The 21,801-nt window shown below is 42.8% G+C and overlaps 2 protein-coding genes across 4 annotated transcripts in view; both read left to right on the top strand.

The window, feature by feature from the left end:
* The first annotated feature begins 1,851 nt into the window (after positions 1-1,851).
* BCL2L15 (BCL2 like 15) lies at positions 1,852-10,956 on the top strand. The gene is made up of 5 exons (XM_002918244.4): positions 1,852-1,985; positions 4,510-4,685; positions 5,007-5,128; positions 7,704-7,928; positions 8,520-10,956. The coding sequence occupies exons 2-5, from the start codon at positions 4,559-4,561 to the stop codon at positions 8,535-8,537; spliced, it is 492 nt and encodes a 163-aa protein (XP_002918290.1). The 5' UTR covers positions 1,852-1,985; positions 4,510-4,558; the 3' UTR covers positions 8,538-10,956.
* A 6,203-nt stretch (positions 10,957-17,159) lies between these two features.
* The window catches only part of PTPN22 (protein tyrosine phosphatase non-receptor type 22), a 56,127-nt gene continuing 51,485 nt past the window's right edge, over positions 17,160-21,801 (top strand). The window contains exon 1 of one of the 3 annotated variants that reach the window (XM_011223675.3): positions 17,160-17,436. In XM_011223675.3, the coding sequence (XP_011221977.1) occupies positions 17,350-17,436 (87 nt within the window). In that variant the 5' untranslated portion in view covers positions 17,160-17,349. The remainder of the gene's footprint in view (positions 17,437-21,801) is intronic. The other 2 variants (XM_034654130.1, XM_002918245.4) reach the window with 2 other exon arrangements.

Here is a 21,801-nt window from a genome sequence, read left to right as displayed (position 1 = left end):
TTTTAGGATTTTATTTATTTTTGCAAAAGAGAGAGAGCATGAGTACGGGGTGGGGGGCAAAGGGAGAAGCAGACTCCCCACTGAGCAGGGAGCCTGATGTGGGATGCGATCCCAGGATCCTGGGATCATAACCTGAGCTGAAGGCAGACACTTAACCAACTGAGCCACCCAGGCACCCCAAGTACAAGATTCTTATGGGAAGTTAGTTAACAGGTTTCTCATGACTTAGGTGTTCTTCAATGAAAGCAGAGAGCATGACTTTAACATGGAACTTAGTGAGGGCATTTCTTCAAGGACTTAAGATAACACAATCCAAATATCATCTAGCTTAATTCAAGGACTTCTACCACGTAGATATGTAAATGGACTGCATACCTTTAAAATTTTTTTTCATCCATGACTTCTCTCAACTAGGCTCTTCACAGGAGTAGATAGCAGACAGTATTGAATTTTCTGGCAAGGGCCTAGATTTTGTGAGTTGTTTTCCCCCCTGGACAATTTCTAAGGACGGTCATGTTCTTTCCTTCCATCTCCACTGTCTGCCACATAGTGATGGCTCAATAAATATTTACCAAATGAGTGGCTGTCAGTAATTAGATTCTGAAGGTGTTTTGGGTTTGGTGTTTGAAGTGTGTTTTGTTACATTGTATCAACCAAACAATAGTGGAAGTCCATCTAGACTAGGGTTTCTAAAAATTGGCATTACTGACATTTGGGGCCAGATAACTCTTTGTTGTAGAGGGTTTTCCTGTGCACTTAGGATGATGATTAGCGTCTTTGGCCCATACCCACAAGATGCCAATAGAACCCCCAATCGTAACAAAAATGTCTCCAGACATTGCCAAAGGTGCCTTGGTGGGACAAAATCTCTCCCCATTGAGAATGATCTAGATCGTGGGTACCCAGGGATTACTGGTAGAGAGATCAGAACAGCTTCAGAATTGCCTTTTCCATAGTTTGACTTGTTTGATTAAACCATGAGTGTTTAGTTAGGTACTAAAAGAAATAAAATGGAAGTGTAAAGGGCTGCCAATTTACAGTGTTATAAGGGCATGGGATATAAATGGTAGAGATTAAGGGAATTGATGGACTTTTTTAAAAATTAAAGACTATAATTGAAACATTGACCTAAAGAAAATTAGGTATGGCTCAATAATTGAATAAATGTTGCTAAAATGATCCCAGGTATTGGAGCTTTTAAAAGATTGAGTCCTACTTGGTTGCTTGTCTGTAATGTATGGGGCATAGCAGAATACGAAAATGTTGCTTTTGAAAAGTGTATTTTTAAAATGATCTCAAGGGAGAAATGATTTAACTGTAGCCTGGTTTTGCTAATTTATAAGCAAAATGACTAAAGCTTAAGTATACCATGAAGTTAATTATATTTCTTCTCCCTGGGAGCTCTCTCTAGCTTTGCAGACATATGGTTTGATGATGTGATATAAGTAGATGCATATTTTTAAAATCTGTGAGGGAAGTTGATATTGTGCTTTTAGAAAAATGGCTTTCTAATGTCTGTGTTGGTTGGAAAATAGTATGTGACACATGCATTGGGTGCCCACTCGTGACCATGGTGATTTAGAACATTGCAGAGGCAATCGTTTGCATAGTTCCTGACCATCATCATATTGCCACGGCCTACTGGCTGTTAAATGACTCCATTTCCCCCATCCCCCTTTTTGAATGGGAGTTCTGTTACCGTTTTTCTATCCCTTTCGCATATCTTGGGTGTTTGGGGGAGGGAAGACAAAGAATTTATTTTCTCAGTTATAGATTTACACATTGAAAGTAGCTGTACCCAAGGATCCGCATTCACAGGCAGACCTGGCGCAGATGACAAGATGATAAACGGTGAGGAGGCTTTCGAGAGAGGGAAGTAAATTGTTGTGGCCAGAGCAGCAGAAGCAGCAAGTGATGGTGAAGACATTGTGGCTTCATTCTTCAGTACTAACTGGGAGATAGCACTGGGACCGCAAGAGTGAAAGGTATGTGAGCTGTGGGAGAAGGGCTGGGATGGTTCGGGAAGATGCTATAATGAAGGCTCAAGAAGAAATACACAAAGGAAGAAACTACCCCACATGGCCCAGGAGAATGTATACTCCGTTTCCTTAGCCTTACAACATTGATTCTACAAGATAATGCAAAGGATAGATAAGATAATGCAAAGATTAGATTCCGAAGATAGCATTTGCCCATAAGCACATCAGCCGTGAAATGAATTGCTGTGGGAAAAGATTTATTATTTGACGTAGGACAGACTTGGTTTTAAATTTCTATTCTGCCACTTACGGATGCCACTTACCTTGGGTAAGCTATTTAACACCAGTTAGATGGTATGTTATAAACCTTTTGCTTGTTTTCATAAGCTATTTAGGGAATAGTCATGAATAGTCATGAATTAGTTTGTTGAAATCCTTAAATTTTTAGTAACTGGCTCTAGTGTGAAAGGAGGGTGGCTTAGCATTATCTCAGAAGGACCTTCTTTCGTTAGAGGTCAAAGCTTACTTAGCAGAAATTGAAGTTTCAGCCCTAGTGATAGATGACAAATGAAAACGGCCCTTTACATAATTTTTGTTTCTCATCCACAAGCAATTTATGATCATTTGTTTTTATTTGATTTTATTTTTAAATCAGTTTTTTTTTAAAGATTTTATTTATTTGAGAGAGAGAGAGAACAACTGGGGAAGTGGGGCAGAGGGAGAGAGAGAAGCAGCCTCCCCGCTGATCAGGGAGCAGATCCCAGGATCCTGGGATCATGACCCAAGCCGAGCACAACTGCTTAATGGACTGAGCCATCCAGGCTACCCAGCCATCATTCGTTTTTAGAATAGAATAGAAAACAGAAGATTGGCTCTCTCTATTTTGCAAGTAGAAGTTTCATTCTGAACAACTGACTTACTGCTTATACTTGAATGTCTTATCAGCTTATCAGGTCAGAATGCCCTGGAAGAGCCGATAGGTTTGAGTGCTGACACGAAATCCAAAATCTAGGTGGGGCTACAGGTCAGGTTTGGCCAGCAAACCCCGAGGCGGCAAATGAAAAGATTACTCCAGACACCTTAGTAGGAGAAAGGAGAGGCCTAGGGACCAGAAGCTCTAGCAGAGAAAGGCATTGAGCCAAGCTTTGTCTCCACTTTTATTGGGGTCTTAGCAATACGTCAGACACAAGCACAGTGTAACTTGAATGGTCAGGATAATAATATACGGGGCAGCGTGTGATAAGGGCAAGGAGGCAAGGAGTCCATGAAGTACATGACTACCACAGGTGCCTATTTTTCTTCAAAATTTAAACACTTCCTCCTTAGTTGAGAACCTTCAGCTGCAGTAAGAATCTGACTGTTTTCAGCCAAGAAACTTCAAAGGAGACCCACCGTTCCGGGCACTCCTCCTTTGTGTTTCAGTTAGTCTCATCCAGGGAGGCATATACAAGTCAGGTTTTGTCTATCCAGGCCCTGTGAATTCCCACAGCTACATTAAGAAGGTGGCCACTGTGGTAAGTGTCCAATCATGAGATCTCATAAAAACAATGATGGAGTCTAACCCCTGTTAGGAGAATCCTTCTTAATTCTGTCAGAGAGTGAGTCCCAGATCCCTTTCATCCTCAGGCTAACAGGAAAGACATTTAACACTTACTACATGTCAGAAACCGGGGGGTCATCCCACATGACATTGTCTTATTTAATTCTCATATGATTTCCCTGTGAAGTACTTTGTCTTATCCCCATTCCCAATTCCTCAAATGCCCAAGATCCCCCCTCCCTCCCCACCTTCTCAGCTTGTGTATACCTATTCCCACCTGGAATGGCTTTTTTTCTCCTCTTTGCCTCATAATCCCTGCTTGTCCTTCAGAGCTCACCTCGGATGTTACAACTTCAAGGAAGCCTTCCTCACCGCCTAGGTCTGAGTCCCCATCACACACTGTAATCACACACTGTGTCCCAGGAAGCACCAGAAATGATGGGACTAGTCCTGTAATATCTGCCGTGCGTGCTGAAGCAGAAGGTCCTTGAGGACAGGAGCCGTGTCTGTGTCATTTTCCTGTATTACCTGCAAAGCCACAGACAGTACATAAAATGTCTGATTGTGGCAAATAAATGCCACCTCTCAGGAGTTGAATCCTTGCCTCTTTTAACTGCGAAACTTTCTTTCTTTAAATTACACCAGACACAGAACCTAACAGGAACCTAACAGGAAGTATTTCTAAATGAAATTGCCCAAGAAACTCTTCCTCAACCCTATTTCAGTTCTAAATTGGCTAACAATAAAAGTTATTCATTAATCTTAGGTACTGGCTAGGGCGTGGTTCTGAGAAAAGGAACTGAAAGTCTTCAAAAAGTCTCCCCAGTTTGTGTAGGTGAGCTCTTCAGAGAGGTCCCGTGTTTCTGACAGCTCATTTTTGAAAAAAATTGGTAGGACAGGCTCTAGGACGACACATCCCGTTAGGAGACTTTACAAAGTACAAAGGCAGACTCCTCTGGCTTACCATATTTCTGACTTCCTGCTGAGCAGAAAACTGCTTGTTTTGTGGAAAAGCAAAACTCTGCAGCAAACATCTAAAATGAAGAGGCCCCGAACTTTTGAGGAGCAAACGGAATGCATCGTGGACACTTTACTCACAGACTTCCTGGGCACCACAATGCAGGTTGCTGACCGGGACCTATATTGTGGAGACGAACCAGATTCAGGTAGGGCTCCTGGCCTGAGGTGGCAATGGCAGGTCAATAAGAGCATCTGAATATGCCTTCTTATTTCCTCTTAAGTTTCAAAAGGCAAACTAAGCTTTGAGCGATATCTGAAAGTCAATAGTGTCCATGGAAGGGAAAGATAGTCTCAGTGAAGGGAGATCTACTGCCTATGGGGTTGACAGAATATGGAAGGCGTTCTTGGAAGAGAACGATGCCGAGGCTATTTAAAAGTCTAGAGAACATTCTCCAGTGCCCAGATTCCTGGGACTGGCCGTACCTTCAAGTTCTGTAACAAACGTGAACGTGTTCCCTCCATCTTAGGAGAGTCTTGCTCTTTTGACGTGGCCATCATTGCTGGTCGCCTTCGGATGTTGGGTGACCAGTTCAATGGAGAATTGGAAGCTTCGGCCAAAAATGTCATTGCAGAAACCATTCGGGGACAGGTAAAGTTGCTGCTGTTTTTCTCTTGCAGATGCTCTTTTTTTACCACTCGTATATGACTATAACTAGAAATGTCCTGCAAAAGATTTGGGGGCTTATGTTCATCCAAAGAGACACGGCAGGAATTCTCCAATGACTAGTTCTTCAGGAGCTCATCAAAGGCCCAAGTCATATTGAGAGGGAAAGCTTCTGGCGAGAGCTGGTCAACCTTCAGATAGTTTCCATTTGTTTTTCAGCAGAGCTGTGCTTAACGTGGCATAGAGCACATCTTAGCACTTTGTTCTTGGTAAAGAACAAATGTTCTTTTATGTACCTGTTTTATGTTTATTTGGCTGGGAGTGGGTGTCTTCCCCTGCCCCCAACCCAAGGTCCAGCAATGAAATCATGTACTGGAAAGACAGGCAGTCCACAAGTATGCTGCGATAAGGGGTAAGGACTTACAGCAAACACTGGCTTTTCATCAGAATGCTGATTACTGGCAGTGGCCCTTGGATTCTGCATTGGATGTAAAGACCATAGACGACGTTCTAGAAGGTGTTGCTGATTATCAATAAGGGCAGGTAATATGAGCTCATCACTTAACAGGTGCCAGACAGTATTCCAAATGCTTTGCACTTATTAGCTCATTTAAACCTTCCACCACTCCCTGGGGTATTATAGGAACTGTATTCACAGGGCAAGCTCTCCTCCTGTGCATGGAATGCCGTGGAGCAAACATCTAACCTCTTTGTTCACTGCAGTATTCACACAACCTGGAATGGTACCTCTTATACAGGAGACCCTCCACAAATGTTTTCTGACTCGATACCCATTTGAGCAGATAAGCAAATGGAGGAAGAGGGAAACGAGAAATTAGGTTACTCAGTGAGTGCTGAAGTTAGGATTTGAACCCAGACGGATCCCAGAACCACACTCTTCGCCATTATGCTTTATTCTTCTTACCAGATATAGCTTGGATGGTGTACTTATTCAGGCAGAACTGGACTTATGACTCCTAACTCCTTGCACTGAAACTTTCCTAGGTAGCCGAGAGCTGAATTTACTTTTGTTTTTTAATTAAAAAAAAATTTTTTTTGAAACTCCCAAATTCATAGGAAAGTTGCACATAATTGTACAAAGAATTTCCCCTCTTGAATCACCTGAGAGTAGGTAGCTGATAAGATGTTCCATCGTCCCCTAATACTTTCACATTTCCTTCAAATAAGGCCATTCTTGATATAACCACATTAAAACCAGGAGATCAACACTGACACATTATCATCTTGTCCTCAGATCCCATTCAAGTTTTGCCAATTGTCCCAATGATGTCACATGCAACAAAAAGAACTAGGCCAGAATCAGGTCCTGCATTTAGTTGTCATTTCTCTTTAGTCTCCTTCAATCTGGAATTGTTCCTCAGTCTTTCCTTGATTTTTCGTGACTTTGACCCCCAAAGATTATGGGTCAGTTATTTTGTAGAATGTCCCTTAAACTTGGGTCTGTTCCATGTTTCCTCTTGAGTGGATTCAGGGTCTGTACTTTGGTAGGAAGGTCACAGAGGGGTTGCTGTGTTCTTCTCATTGCACCTATTAAGTGGCACAAATTTTAATTTGTCCCATTACTGATTTAACTTCAATCACTTAGGATGGTGTCTGCAAGGCTGCTCCCCTGTAGTTAATATCTGTGGTTAACATAGTTAAGTGTTGTGGAGGGAGGTACTTTGAAACCATGTAACTATCCCATATCTCATCAACATTTCAATCTATTCATTTATTTTTTTGTATCAACACAGACTCATGAATTCCTACTTTATTCAAGGGTTAAAATCTGTTACTATTATTATTTATTTGGATGCTCAAATTGTCCCAGTTTTGACCAGTGGGAGTCCTCTCCATCTGGACTGTGTCTTTTTGGCATGTCCCTGTTATTCTGTGAGTACTTCCTTAATTTCTGACAGATCTGTTGTATTTTCCAAGCCCCGGCCTGAAGTCAGCCATTCTCCAGGGAGCTCTGGTATCTTTAAACGGAGAATGGTATTTAAACCAAGATCTGGGTACTCTTGCGGATGCCCTTTACAGCTTGTTTGGGTTCTGCCAGTCTGCTCTGACTACCATGGGCCCCCCTCTACTACACCACAGTAGATCTTGCTTGGCCCCACCTAATGACTTTTGGATCAATTTGGGGGGGAAGAAAAAGGAAGAGAAAAAACGATTCTTTTTTTTTTTTTTACTTTAGAATTTCCCAGACTTCAGTCATTCAAGTCATGCCTTTACACCTCGACCAGCTGTACTATCATATACTTTATATTTTTCTTTCAAATCATTTTGTTTTTCTTTCAACCATTGTGCCCATCCTAAGTAATAATACCTGAACTCAGGGGTTTGATGGGCCACTTATGTTTTCTCTATACCCATTACAATAAATAACAAAATAATAAAGTAATAAAAGTTTGTCCATCTACTCCTTAAGATTACCCCAGATACAACGAGTGGTGCATTTGCCATTCTCTAGGAAACTCTTGCTTTGCTGGACTCCTGCACCTGCAGCCTCCTGTACTTTTTTATCGCTCCTTCACTGATACCCTATGTCTCTCCCCAGGCAGGAGCTGTACTTCAGGACACAGTAAAATCTCTCAGCCAGGCCTGGTGTGCCCAGGATTCCAGCTTAGCTTACGAGAGAGCCTTTCTGGCAGTGTCAGTGAAGCTTCTTGAATATGTGGTCCGCATGGCTCCCGAAATGGCAAGACGGATGGCTGTCCCCATGACAGACATGATCAATGGCAACAGTGCCATCCGGGAGTTTGTCCAGGGCCAGGGAGGTTGGGTAAGTACGTTGGGGCCCCTGGCTTTGATAGGTATTTGCATTATTTTTGTACTAATACCTGGAACTCCCAATTCCTGATTCTTTCTGTAAGTTGGAAACCAAGTAGCAAAACAGGTCTCCCTACTTTGCTGAAAATGGCAGTTTGTTGCTTTTCCCCCCCACGGGAAGGGGAGCAGTCAGAAGCTCAGGATTATGGGTGTTGGACTCCAGAGACATTTTGCCTAAAATTTTAGTTGCCTACTAACAGTGCAGAGCTAAATCCCACTTCCTGTATATAACGGCCTATTATGTATACTGGTGATAGAGCACTGTCTCAGCCCAGCTGCAGAAATTCAGAATCGTCCCCCTATCGTCTAACAAAAAACAGTGTCTCTGCTACAGCGATAACTATAGGAGGCATTCTAAGCCCAGGTCTTAGTAATCATTAGAGCATCGGCTCTCACTGAGAATCCCTCTTCATCCAGCAGCAGCAGCGGCCTCAGTCAGAGCTGCATTCCCTGGAGGTGTCTGTAGATGATTTGCGCTTTCTTTAGGAAGCTCCCTTGAGGAAGATGATCCCTTTGACTGTAGGATATTCATTGTCCTTCCTAGGAGAATCTGGAGAGCTGAAGAAGAGGTGGTGCTGTTTCCTAGCCTGAACATCGTCTCCACTCTGATTACGTGATTGATTGCTGGCCATTGAAACAGACACCCCAATCCAAAGCTACTTTCTTTTGGACACAACTGGACTTAGCTGAATAATTTCTTTTCCACTGATTGCTGAAGTGGGGAGCAGCCCTCGGGGGTCTACGGAGATTTTGTACTTTCTGTCTTCATGTGCATATGAATGAGGTTCCATTTAAGCAAAGACCTCCAGATACAAAGTAATGGCTTGTTAGGAGTGGAATTCCAGGCAACAGAGCAGGCCTCTGCTGGACATATTTTGGGAAAGGGAGCACACGGTAAACTATTCATTCAGATTTAGCCCTATCCTTTGGTAAGGATCTTGTCTACTCATTTTGCAGTCTCAAGGACTTCAGGGAAATTTTTGTTGGAATCTGGTTATTTTAAGTTGAGGATTTTCTTTTAAATTCCTATCCTAAGTTTTGTGTTCATTTCACCAAAGGAGAATTATTTATGCACTTTTAGGTTGAAAGCAAAAAAAAAAAAAAAAAAAAGGCAGTTTCTTCATCTGCCCTTCTACTAGAAAGGCCAACAAAAGATAAAACAGAGCATTTTTACCGCCACAGGATGCAGGAAGTGCTGGCCCACATCTAGGACAGTGGGGCCATCCCAGCTTAGCTGAAGCTAGCTGCATACCACAGTGTTTTTAAAACCAAAAAGTGGTTTACATACCACTTGTGGACCTTAAAAATTGCTGACTTCCAGGCCCCATCCCTAGAGATTCCGAGTCTGTAGGGGGAGGCTGGGGCCTAGGATCCTACCTTTTTAACCAGTTCCACAAGGGATTTTTATGTCCATATAGAACTTGAGAACCATCATGTTAGAGCAGGGGCTGGCCAAATCCCGCCTGCTGCTTTTTTTTTCGATAGGTTTGTTGGAATGCTACACTCACTTGTTTCCATACTGCGCATGGCTGTATTAGACTGCAACAACAGAGCTGAGGAGTTACAGTAGACCCCTTATGGCCTGTAAAATATATTTGTTCTCTGGCCCTTACAGAAAAGCATGTAGACCCCTGCTTCCAAGCTAAATGAACATTTCTCCTTGAATAATTTAAATTCTGTTGCAATCCTGATCGTCTGTGCCAAACACAATTGTATGTAGGTTAACTTTTTTTTTTAGAATCTAGTCTGGAGTGTTTTTTAGTTCCTGCATAGTTCACACTCTCTCTGGGATGTTGGCAAATCAGAAAGCTCTGGGACGCCTGGGCGGTCAGTCAGTAGAGGGTATGCACTTCCCTGGCCCCTACATAAGTGGCTACAAATGAAGCCTGTGGTATCTACGGCATGTGTTTCTTGGAATAATCCTTCATAATCTCATAGATTAGTAGGCAATCATCAAGTGGAGACTCTTACAATCATAAGCCCCAAGGCTTGGCTACTTACCTGATTGTCAAGAAGAAAAACATTGCTATGTCTATTTTTGAAGAAAGGCATTAATGGTTTGGTTACAGTTTGGCTCAAGTATAACCACATCCCCTCCCTTCAGCCAGCCAGCTATCTGTTTCCCCTAAATGCATGGAAATAAAGATGTAGCCTGCTACTATATTTTGACTGTTTCAAGTTATGCTATTTCCTCTATTCATGAATAAATCACAAAAGGTTAGTAATCCCAGATGAGATTTCATGTTTCTCTTAAGTAGAAATCAGCTTTTTTTTTTGCTACCAAGTTTAGACACTCGATGTGTTCCTTTGTCCCTTACATGACTATAAACTCAACATGGTAGGTTTTGTGGTATTTTACTTCTTAGGTGAAATCACTATTTTCACTTTGACCAATGCTGTTTTGTTCATGAAATAAAATTGTGTCTATGTATTTGAAGTAATTCTCAGTAAGTGCAATCTCAATCGAATGCTAGAGAAACAGAACAGATTGGTGGTTGCCAGGGGCAGGGGGTGGGAGGTAGGGGAAATAGGTGAAGTTGGGCAAAGGGTATAACCTTCCAGTTATAAGATGAAAAGGGTCTGGGGATGTAATATACAGCATGGGACGATAGTTAACAACACCATATCATATATAGAAAAGTTGCTAAAAGAGATTTTTAAAGTTTTCCACACACACACACACACACACACACAAAACCACAGTATGTATTTATATACATATCTTTTAAGGTTTTATTTTTTCTAAGTCATCTCTACACCCAACATGGGGCTCGAACGCACAACCCCGAGATCAAGAGTTACATATTCCACTGACTAAGCCAGCCAGGCGCCCCAAAACACACTGTTTAGTTAGGCAAGGTGACAGATGTGTTAACTAACCTTATTGTGGTAATCATTACGCTGTACGCCTTAAACTTATACAAAGCTATACATCTGTTATATCTCAGTAAGCTGAAAAATAAAGTAAATGATAAATGTCAGAGGCCAGCGCCCCCTCTTGTCTTTTCTTTTCCCACTTAGCTGTCACAGCTCCCTGTTTTATCCTATACTGCCAATGAAACATCAGAATATGAATCTTCCTCCAAGTTTACGGCTGTCTCTGAGATCGAGGACCTGGTGCCCCCGGAGGTTATGCCAAGTAAATGGGAAAAGCAGCTCTGGCTTGGGTGTTGTGTTTGTGTTGCTAGGCCACCCTCTCCTAGGAGAGCTGAAGTGGTGGGGTTGCAGAAAGAAGACACTGTAGCCCAGAGATTCAGAAGACCTTCAGACTGTCTGATTTTAACAGTTTCGTTTCACCGTAGACTAATCATGTGACCCTGGGCCAGGAATCCAATTCCTTTGTGCCTTAGTTTCCACATCTTCAAATAGAGATGATTTGGTTACTAATTCGTAGGATTATGGTGAGGGATCAAGGAAACAATACACTGTGTAAAGGGCTTAGCCCAAGTTTTTGGAATATTTTAAGCACTGCACCATTAACACTTTGGGGCTGCTGTGATTTGGAGTTCATAAAGTTCTAGCTTGACTTTTTTCTCCCCACTGACACTGTCTCTCACAAAGGCAAGCCAACCTCTGGCTTTACCTCTCGCCTCAGTGTGGGTGATTCCCAAGTCTGACTTATTTCCCTTCTTCCTAAATCCACATCCTCAAGCTCTAATTCTTCATTTCTGTGTACCTTTCTTATCCCGATACTTTCCCAGGCTGCCATCCAGTTAGCTCAAAACCTTAGTTATTTCTCCCTGTTCCTTCTTTCCAGTCTTACACACACGATCAGTCTTTCTCACTTATTCCTTCCTTTTGTCCTAATTGTCTCACGAGAGGTTGATACCACCTGCCTGGACTTTTGGTAAAGCCTCTTAGTTTGGCTGTTAATTGATCGTCCTGTTCTAGGATTGCCCCATTCCAGTCTGTCCTATATACTGCCACCAGATTGGTTGATTGTGGTTTCCTTGTCTATTCTTTTGATTCATTTTTAGATATAGCATAACTCATTTTGAAATTTTACATACCACTGAAGGAGATGATGAGATTTTCAAAAAATTTATCAGAAGGGGTCATTTCTTTAAAAAAATTTTTTCGAGGAAAATGCTTTGACTGCCATTTTCTTAAGATTTTCCAGTGGAACTTTTGAAGGTGATTGGATATGTTCATTATATGGATTGTGGTGATGGTTTCATGGCTGTGTACACATTTCAAACTTATCAACGCACACACTTTGAAGCATGCAGTTTATTGTATGTCGATGGTACCTCCATAAAGTTGTTACTAAAAAACAAAAAAACAAAACCTTCACCGGTTTCCCACTGCCCATCAAATAAAGCCTGACTTTTCAGCCTGTATTCAAATTCACTCAGGGTCTGTCTCCACCTGCCCTTTCTAGCCTTGTCAATCAGGGCTCTACAGAACCAAGGCTCTGGTCAGACTGAGCCACTCACTAAGCTACCCAACTCCTACTGTTCTCTCTCTCTCTTTCCTATTCCTTCTCCTCAGGTTCTTTGACATATTCTAGGCCGAACTCAAATGCTGCTTCCTCCAGGAAGCCTATCCAGATAACTCAAACACAAAGTGATCTTTGCCTTCTCAAAATTTTGTTCACATAACATTTATGGCCTTACCACAAATGGCCTTAAATTACAGTTATTTGTGTACTTACCTTCCTTACAAGTATAAAAGATCCTTGAATGAAGGTAATTTGTCATACACTCTGCAGTGCCCCTCGTCCCCATTCTCTCGCATGTGTATGGATCTCACACATGTTCATTAAATGAATAAACAGACTCAATACTGAATAAACAAATGAAAGATAAGACTTCAAGTTTGATTATATTTTGAACAGGATGCCAAGCCCCACCAAGAGTCCCAGCTCTGTTTTAAAAAAAGGTAAATTGCGTCAGTTGGAAATTATCTGTTGACTTTTGCCCCCTGAGGATTGTATTTCCGAAACCAAAAGCGGAGCATGATTCCCTGTGGAATATGGGGAGCTGAGGACGAAGTTCACAGCAGGTGAACTGAAGAGCTTGATGAGGTCTCAGAATGCTGTAGTGACCAGAAGCAATCGTGACCAGAAGCCGGGGAGGGGACTTTCCTGTTGTGGGTGATGTAAAAACACAAGCAAAGCAACAAGCTTCGTTAGAGGTGCTTTATAAGCCCCTCCTGTGTCCTTTTACAGAAGGGAACCTGGATCTATTCTGGAGAGGAAGGAGGTTGTCCCCCCCCACCCCCCAGCCATGGCGGCTCTGCAGGACTGGACTCTGTCTCGGTGATGGCGGCCCCATTCCTTCCATAACAATGGCCCCCGCTGTTGGGGCAGCAGCCCTCAGGCAAGTCCTCTTTGCCAGGTCCCTGGACCTCCCTGCAGGGAAGGCCCATCTGCTCCTGGCACAGTGCAAGTGCCCGGCAGGAGACCTGGAATCATTGCTGTAGTGAGTAAGCAAGTCAGGGTGGGTCTCTCCCCGACACCCAACCACATTCTGTAACGTCCTTTATCCTAATAGGCTTATTTCAGGTGTTGGTTACCATTAAGACCATGGTAAGCACGTGGGTTACCCAGATGCATATAGAAGACACTAGCATTGCCTTTGGTAAACTTAAAACTCCAGGGGCCCGTTTATGTGTTTTCTTTTGAATAAACTCTTTTAAATAAACCTAGGGGAGACAAGGAACCCATGAAGACACAAAGAAAACTTCTCTGGCTGAATATAAAGACTTAATTCCGAGAAGAGGCAGACTAAGAGAAGTTCGTTGGTGAGATGGCGTCAGGGGCAGGATTGTTGAAGAAAAGAGTGACCAGGCTTTACAGCTTTATTTTCGTCTTGACGAAAATTAGGGGAAAGGTGAGAAGTAGCGTGAGCAAGGCCTGTGGGTGATGTGGCTAGGTAGTTTGGGTGGGGACACGTAGGGAGGGGCTTGGTGGCAAGCGGAGTATTTCTGGGCGTGTTCCTATAGACCCTTGTAACTGCTTTGGGTCTTGATCATTAAAGTGGAGTTTTAAGAACCTTCATCTAACCTTGGTTCCTAGAAGATGCTAGCACGGCGTATCACTAAGAGCCCAGTGCTGCGGCAACCCACATGCACAAAAGGGCATGGTGGTCAGCACGGGAATGGAAAAGGCTGCTTGAATCTACAAGGCACTGAGGTGAAAGGACAAGCAGGCCTTGGTGACCAAGGGGACGCTCACAAAGAACCGAGCGTCCGCAGGTAATACACAGAGAACATATCACATCAGTGACCCTGGGAGGTAGAGAAAGGCAGGCATAGTGCAACTGGCTTCCCCAGGGTGGAGCATGCTTCCTCAGAGAGAAAGAAGGAAGTGCTGAGACCTGAGTGTATTTCCCATTAACTAATCATCATTGCCCTAATAATCTCCCCTGATACTCTCTTCCATTAAAGTCTTTTTGTCATCTAATTCCACCCTCCGTGACACTGGTGTGTGCCCTTGCACTGGCACCCTTCCCTGTTGCTGGTGTAGGTGGCCGTGTGACGGGCACTCCTCTGCTGTCCTCTCCCTTCTGAGCACCCCGCAGAGCCACAGGGGGCGGCAGTGAGGTGCGCCTCCCTCCGTCTTCTTCAGGAGCTCATTCACTTTTACTTTCCACTAGAACTCACTCCTGAGGGTTCTGACAGAACGCCCGTGCGTCTTCACTGCATGGAATTGACGCATTCGCTCAGGACGTATACCAGACTGGATTAAGTGTTTCATCACAAATTCGTAAATTCTTTTAGGTACTTGCCGGTCTTTGCTGTATAACATATTCCCCCCACCCCAGCTTTTGATCTTCCCACGAGATATAAATGAGTCATCAGAATCTTTACCAAAAACCTCACGCTCCGATTGTCTGTAGACACCTGTAAGTGTCTGTAGAGGGAAGTGTGAAAAATTAAGTAGCAGCTTAGATTTGTGAAAAATAAAACTGAAGTTTTTGTTTTCTCCTTCAGTTTTGTGTTTTGCTCGCTTGAGTGGTCTACTCAGGAAATGGTCTTTCAGCTAAGTGGGTTTTTGAGGTTTGGTTATTTCATGATGTTTCTGTCTCTTTTGGTTTTAGAGTGGAACAGACTCCTAAGAATTGCTGTTTGCTTTAAAAAATTTTTTTGCAGTTCTGCTAAGACACTATTTTTAGATTCTTATATTTGGGGTAAAAAGACCATAGAGGGCATCTCAGTGAGTTTCTCTTTACCTCATATCTGTCTCTATCTTAGCTCTCCCTAAGAAGAGACTAAAGTTAGAGATTGTTCTGACGTGCGAGCTTGAAAGAGCTTTAAATCTTATTTGATGAGGTCTCTTTTTGTTTATTAATTAGTAAAGTTCTGGTTTGCTTGGAAGTGATTACATTCTAAGGGGACAGAGAGTTTATGAAACTCTCTCTCTTGTTAAAATACAGAAAATCATTTTCCTTTTAGGGTTATGCTTTGCTACCTAACTTTGCTGTGCAAGTTAGTTTGGAATGTTTTCATTTTAATTAGTAATTACATCTATGTCTTTGTCCTGCGATGCTTTATTAACTGGTGAAGGGTTCTTTTCACTATACTCTGGCTTGTTTGCTACTGCATTCCCAGCCCTAACATAGTGCTTAGTATTTAGTGGGTACTCAATAAATTTGTTGAACAAATTGATGGATTTTTATGTCTTTTTTCTAACTTAAAAAATGACATAAGAATGTTAAAAGACTTTCCAAAAGCACCCTTGATCCCCGCACTTACACGATCCTTTTCTGCACCTGTCTTCATCTAACCTTGTACATAATCTTATAGGGTTTTAGTTATTGTGAACTTTAGATTTCGTGCTTTTAAAGTCTTCCCCCATATTTTATATGCCTTAAATTGCCAAATTAAACATCGCATTAGTTAGTGCAACAAAAAATTCCCCTTGAATGCTAGATGGGGCTAGTTGGAGAAATACTATCCCATTTTCAACAAATATTGTTGAAGAACTATGCTTCGATTTAATTTGTTATGTGGCTCGGGATTGAAATTCTTTATTGGCTTTACCTGCCTAGAAGCGGGATTCCTCAAAGACCGTTCCTTTCCTGTTGTGAGGCTCAATAAAGTAGAAACGGCTTCATGGTGTTTGGAGTCATGATTTCCTAAAGGGAGTTTGAATAATGCAAAACAGAAAGGATTGCTAATATCTTAAATAGAGGAAGCTCTAATGGCACATTTCCCAGTTTTCTTCAGGATTATTTCGGACTAATTTTGTTAACAATAATTTATGGAACTTCTGTCCTCAAGCAGAGATGCTATGCTGATTTTGGGTTGTGCTCACTCTGTATGAGACAATCTTAAGTAGGTTCGTACCCATTGAGGACAGGATTTATTCAAGCTGAGAAGTGGAAGCTTTTTCTAGAACAGCCTGCCTGTCAAACAGGGCCAAATGCCACATGCACAGCATGGCCTCCTGAAGCAATGGCCTTTTCCCAGGCACTAGTTGGGAGAGCAGAAATGTCTTCTCTAGACATGGCTCATGCTTTCCGCCCTGAAAGTTATACTGTTCCCGGCAAGGTGGTGGCTGTTACTCTTTTTCTGTTCCTCATAGTTAACTAGCATTGCATACGGGGAACACTGTGCCAACTTCCTGGTCAGGTGCTCCTCGTGGGGGCCACGGTGCTCCTGGATCCCGTACTCACTCCTGAAATCAACACCACTTCCCTTAACCACGGTCAGCACTTCCCCAGCCCTGGGAGAGACACAGACTGTCAGAAGCAGCTGACTTTGCTTCATCCAAAAGAGAGGTTGGGATCTATATGGCAGACTTACAACTTCTGAAGAAAAACCCCTTCTCTGATGAACAGAAATTTGCCACTGATCACATGGACAAGAAACTTTGGGGAGAATAGGACAACAGGAGATGTCTTAACTCCAAACAGTGTCTTCCTCCCTTTCTGACCCTAGCTGACCTTGGCTGAGTTCATTTGGTGCATGAGGAAACAGAAGGTATCAACAGGGCCTGTGTGTTCACTGAGGCAATGGGGAGAGGCAGACCCCAGCCATGAGACCTGGCATTCTGCCCTTTCTCTAGGAAGTAAGAAAAAAGGTGACTCTTGCTTAAAGATGATGGAGTGGAACAGTCTCAGAGCTGCGCAGACCACATGTGATGCTCTGTTTAACCTTTTGTTTGTTACAACTTGAATTGTAACCAGGTTCCTTCCTTGAGAAGGAAGGCACTAGGGCCCTGGAGTGATGATGGCTTTGTTGTGTGACCACAGAGGCTGGTTGCGTACTAATTTCCTCTAGGGCTTGTGATGAAGTCAGTTAACCACAGCCTTCAACATGCTCTGCTCCAGCAACAGCAGTGGCTTCTTGGTGGTATCTTGGCCATGACATACATTTGACATGCCCTCGCTTGACCCACCAGTAGACAGTTTCTCTTGTCCTGCAGCATGGACCAAAGGGAAATTCTGTACAAGTTCCTGGAGGAGGCCCAAAACAAGAAAGCCAACAAAGAGGAGTTTGCCGATGAATTTCTGGTGAGTCCTACGTGTGACACTCTCAGGGGAGTCACACAGACTGTTTAACCGATGAGGATAGTCCAACTCACCTAGACCAAGTTGCTCTTGGGATAAAACGTGAATTTCAGACCGTGCAGGGGAGGACGGGAGAAAGGCAACCTAAAAGTTCCACTTTTCTGAGTGGCTTGGGTGTTTTAAGTATTCTCTCCAAAATACTGTTTTAAATATGGTGTTTGCTAGTTCTTGGAGTTTGACTGGGATTCCTACGGAAGGCCTTCGTAATTCCAGGAGTAGAAATATTCATATTAACTGAACATCTGGACTTCCTAGGTATCTGAGTTGTGGTTTATGCTTCAAATGACTACTTTTAATTAATACTAAGAGGAAAGAAATCAAGATTAACTTTTCATGGAACATTATGCGTCAGCCTCCCCATGGAACTCCCTTTGGACGACAAGGGCTCTGGAGTACCAAAACTACCTGTTGCCACATTTCTTTCTCTCTTCTTTTATTTTTCTTCTAAGAAGAGAAATGAGAACATGTGTTTTTGCAATAACAGGGTTTCCTTAAGCTTCTTTTGCTTGGAGGGGTGGAACGGCTGGGATGGGGAGTAGAAACCCAAGTGGGGGGCATGGAGACAAACATGAGTGCCGAGGAGCCTAGGGCCGACTAGATCTGATCACCCAGGGGAATGCTGCATCTCCTCCAATGCGTCAGCAGCTGGGTAGGCCTTGTTTGTCCCATAACCTAGCACATCAGAGGACGTGGGATATCTGATAGCACCAATCGTGTATTTTGGAATACTTCCAGCTGGTGTTTCAAGGCTATAATAACTTGAAGCCTTGGCTCTTCAGCTGCGAAGAAGTGGGAAAAACAAGAGAGTTGAAGCAGAGAACCTGAAATCAAATCATGATTCTCTTGTCAACCGAATTATCAACTCCTTGACACGTTCCTTGATTTGCCCAAGTCTTTGTTTACTAACTTCCAAAATGGGGATAATTCATGTCCTACCAATCCTCACGGGTTGTTGTGGCGATTAAATATTAATAATGATTAAATGTGCTCATTCATTCCATAATATTTATTGAGCGCCTCCGTTGTACCAAGTTTAGTTCTAGGCAACAAGACAACACCTCTGTGTTCATGGACCTCACATTCTGGTACCAGAAAGTAGATGTGAAAACACTCTGTAAAGTCTTGAGTGATTAGATATTATGACTAAGTGATTATACGTTGTGATAGAAACTCCTATATCAACTCAACTTGGATAATATTGTGGCTTTGTGAAAAATGTGCTCTCATCCCCCCTGGCCAGGCAGTGAGTCCCTCTGAGTAGAGCTACCGGGGAGGAAGGCAAGGAGGAAGACCTGGTTTATGTGTCTGTTTAGACACGTGCCTGCCCTTGGGCTATAACTCCTGAGCCCAATTCACCCGACACATGGAGGTAACAAGTGACCTGAGGGGTAGTGCCAGCCTCTGTCTTCTTTTGGCTGTGTTTTTAAAAATAATATAGACTACATCCCTAATATTGTTCCTTTTCTTACCTCAGTCATTATAATAATCTCCCACCAAATTATGGCAGTCACCTCACCTCCTGTTTTCCCTGCCTCTAGGCTTGCCCCGCCTTCAATCCATTATCCATTCAATACCTAACTGATCTGATAATACAAGCCGGGTCAGTTGCCCCTGCTTAACAGCTTTGTATAATTCATATTTTTTTCAGCTGTTTAAAATTGTGAACTATAATACATAGTTAGAAAATTACAGACACATGCGTAAGTATAATTATAAAGCCACCACCGCTGAGGTCAAGGACTAGAACATTCTTGGACTCCGGAAGATCTCTACATATCGCTTCTCCAGCAGGTCCCTCACCCCCACTCCCATCCCCATCCCCACCCCCACCGTGTCCTGCCTTCCCCTGCCCAAGGAATAATCACTATCCTGACTTTTACATTAATCACTTCCTTGCTTTTCTAGCTCTTGGTTTTAAGGACCCTGTTTTTGGGTGGTGATTAAGTGGAACCTCACTGCTCACTGACTCATGTCCTCCAGTGGAAAAACAGAGTCTTGCCCTCAGCCCCACCTAAAGGTTCAGCTGAGATACCAGAGACATTCATTTTGGGGGAGTTTGGTGGTGGTGAACAGGGCTAGGTTGCTTGTCTGGACAAGGTCAATACCACCTCTAACTTGAAGGGCTTTCCATATGGTCCTGTCCCCCATCCCACCTTAAGCCCTTTAGTGTATTCTCCCAGGATGTGATGTTTTTGGGGGTGGAGGATTAATTCTGTGACACAAGGCCACTGCTTGCCGAAATGGTGGTGTCTTTGTGGAATTATAGAAAGTCATCTCTGGTTCCAGGGAGACAATCTGTGTACCCTGCCCCCGCCAGGTCAGTGGCTTGGATTTCAGTCCCCCCACCACCACTCCCCCCAACACCCTGCCCTTGGCTGTGTATCTGTGTGCAGGGCACATGGCCCCGCTCTGCCAGCTGAAGCCAATACCACGCAGCGTGGGACTTTTCCTGTGCCAACACGAAATTCAATCACCTTTCTGTAGTGGAAACTGTCACGAAACTAGTGGAAGTTTAGTTCCACTACACTTGGCTCTTCGTGTAGTGGAAACTGCCAGGACCGTCAGCTTTTCATGCAATTCATTCACGGGTTCACTGAGCGCTTACTATGTGCAAAGCACTGTGCTAAGGGCTGCGGCGTGTCATGCAATGCTTTGGTGGTGCTTATCTCCCAAGACATCAGAGGATGTCACATACAGGCAGACATTAAACAGCTAATTACGCTAGTAAATATTGAATTGTGATAGTCTTGGTGGGGTGCCAGGGAAGCATCACATTCATTATCTTATATAGTACTCATTTAAAAAAAGACTCCATCAGGTAGCTATGATCTCTGACTTACAGATGAGGAAACTGAGGCTCTGAGAGGTGAAGTAATTGGCCACAGCTCATGCCGCTGTTCAGCCACAGACATGAAGTGTAACCTGGGTCTGTTAGTTCAGAGCCTGTGAAATGAATCCTTAGGCAATGGCGTAAGTCCCCAGTTAGTATAGTTTCTTTCTTCTTTTGAGAGAGAGAGAGTGTGTGTGAGTGAGGTGGGGAGGGGAAGAGAGAGAGGGAGAGAGAGAATCTCAAGCAGACTCCCCTCTCAGCACAGACCCTGACTCGGGGCTCAATCTCATGACCCTGAGATCATGACCGGAGCCGAAATCAAGAGTCAAATGCTTAACCGGCTGAGCCACCCGGGGGTCCCATGTTGTTGTTTTTCTTATAGAACAATATTATTGCAACTTAAAATAAATTCACCGTAGTACCAATATCCCAACGATTGAAGAAGGTACTGTATATTTTATAGATGAGGAAACTGAGACAGAGGTTAATTGACTTGCTCAAGGTCAGAGAGCTAATAAGTGACGGAACAGAGATGTAAGTTCAAGTATCTTGCTTTACCATCTATATTTGTAACAACTTTGGTGTCATATCAACCCGAGTTGGAATTTAGGTTCTGCCAATCATTAGCTCTGTGCCCTTGCACAAAGTCATTAAAGAGTGGGAATAAATAAATATTCACATCGCAGAATTGCTGTGAGAAAAATAGAATAAATGCATAAAATGCCTGTTGTGTGGTAGACACCCAAGTAATTTGATTTTTTCTTTTCTTGGACATTTAGATTATTTCTAATTTTTCACGATTCATCATATGCCGTAAATGTGCTTGTCCACGTGGTTTTTCTCTTCTTTTGAATTATATCCTGGGGCCAGATCCCCGAAAGTATCCTTACTGGGTCAAAGAGTCTTAGCATCTAATTGGCTAAGTGTTGCCAAATGTGTTTTTTCAAAGAGCTTCTCTAACTTGCAAAGTCTGAATTTATCATCTTCTTTACCACCTTGCTAGTCTTAATAATGACACAAGAAAATAAATAAATCTTTTTGACTGCTTACCATATGTTAGGCAATAAGTGGTTTACCATATATGATCTTAATCACTACAACAAGCCCAAGAGGAAAGTATTATCTTCACTTAACCCATGGAAAGGCAAGGTCAGGATTTGAAACCGGCCTGATTAAAAGCCCTTAACCTCTATCTTGCATCATAACATGCTTTTCTCCCCCCTTATTTAGTGTAAAATAGTACTTTGTTGTGTTAATTTTATTTGATTTCAGAGCCTCAAAAATTTTCCTGATTCTTTTCTTTCTTTCTTTCTTTCTTTCTTTCTTTCTTTCTTTCTTTCTTTCTTTCTTTCTTTCTTTCTTTCTCTTTCTTTTTCTTTCTTTCTTTCTTTCTCTTTCTTTCTTTTTCTTTCTTTCTTTCTTTCTTTCTTTCTTTCTTTCTTTCTTTCTTTCTTTCTTTCTCTTTCTTTCTTTTCCTC

The sequence above is a fragment of the Ailuropoda melanoleuca genome, chromosome 2, assembly GCF_002007445.2.
Source record: "Ailuropoda melanoleuca isolate Jingjing chromosome 2, ASM200744v2, whole genome shotgun sequence".
Classification (NCBI taxonomy): Eukaryota; Metazoa; Chordata; class Mammalia; order Carnivora; family Ursidae; genus Ailuropoda; species Ailuropoda melanoleuca.
Note: the sequence above shows the minus strand (reverse complement) of the source record. Positions and strands in the feature narration are given on the sequence as shown.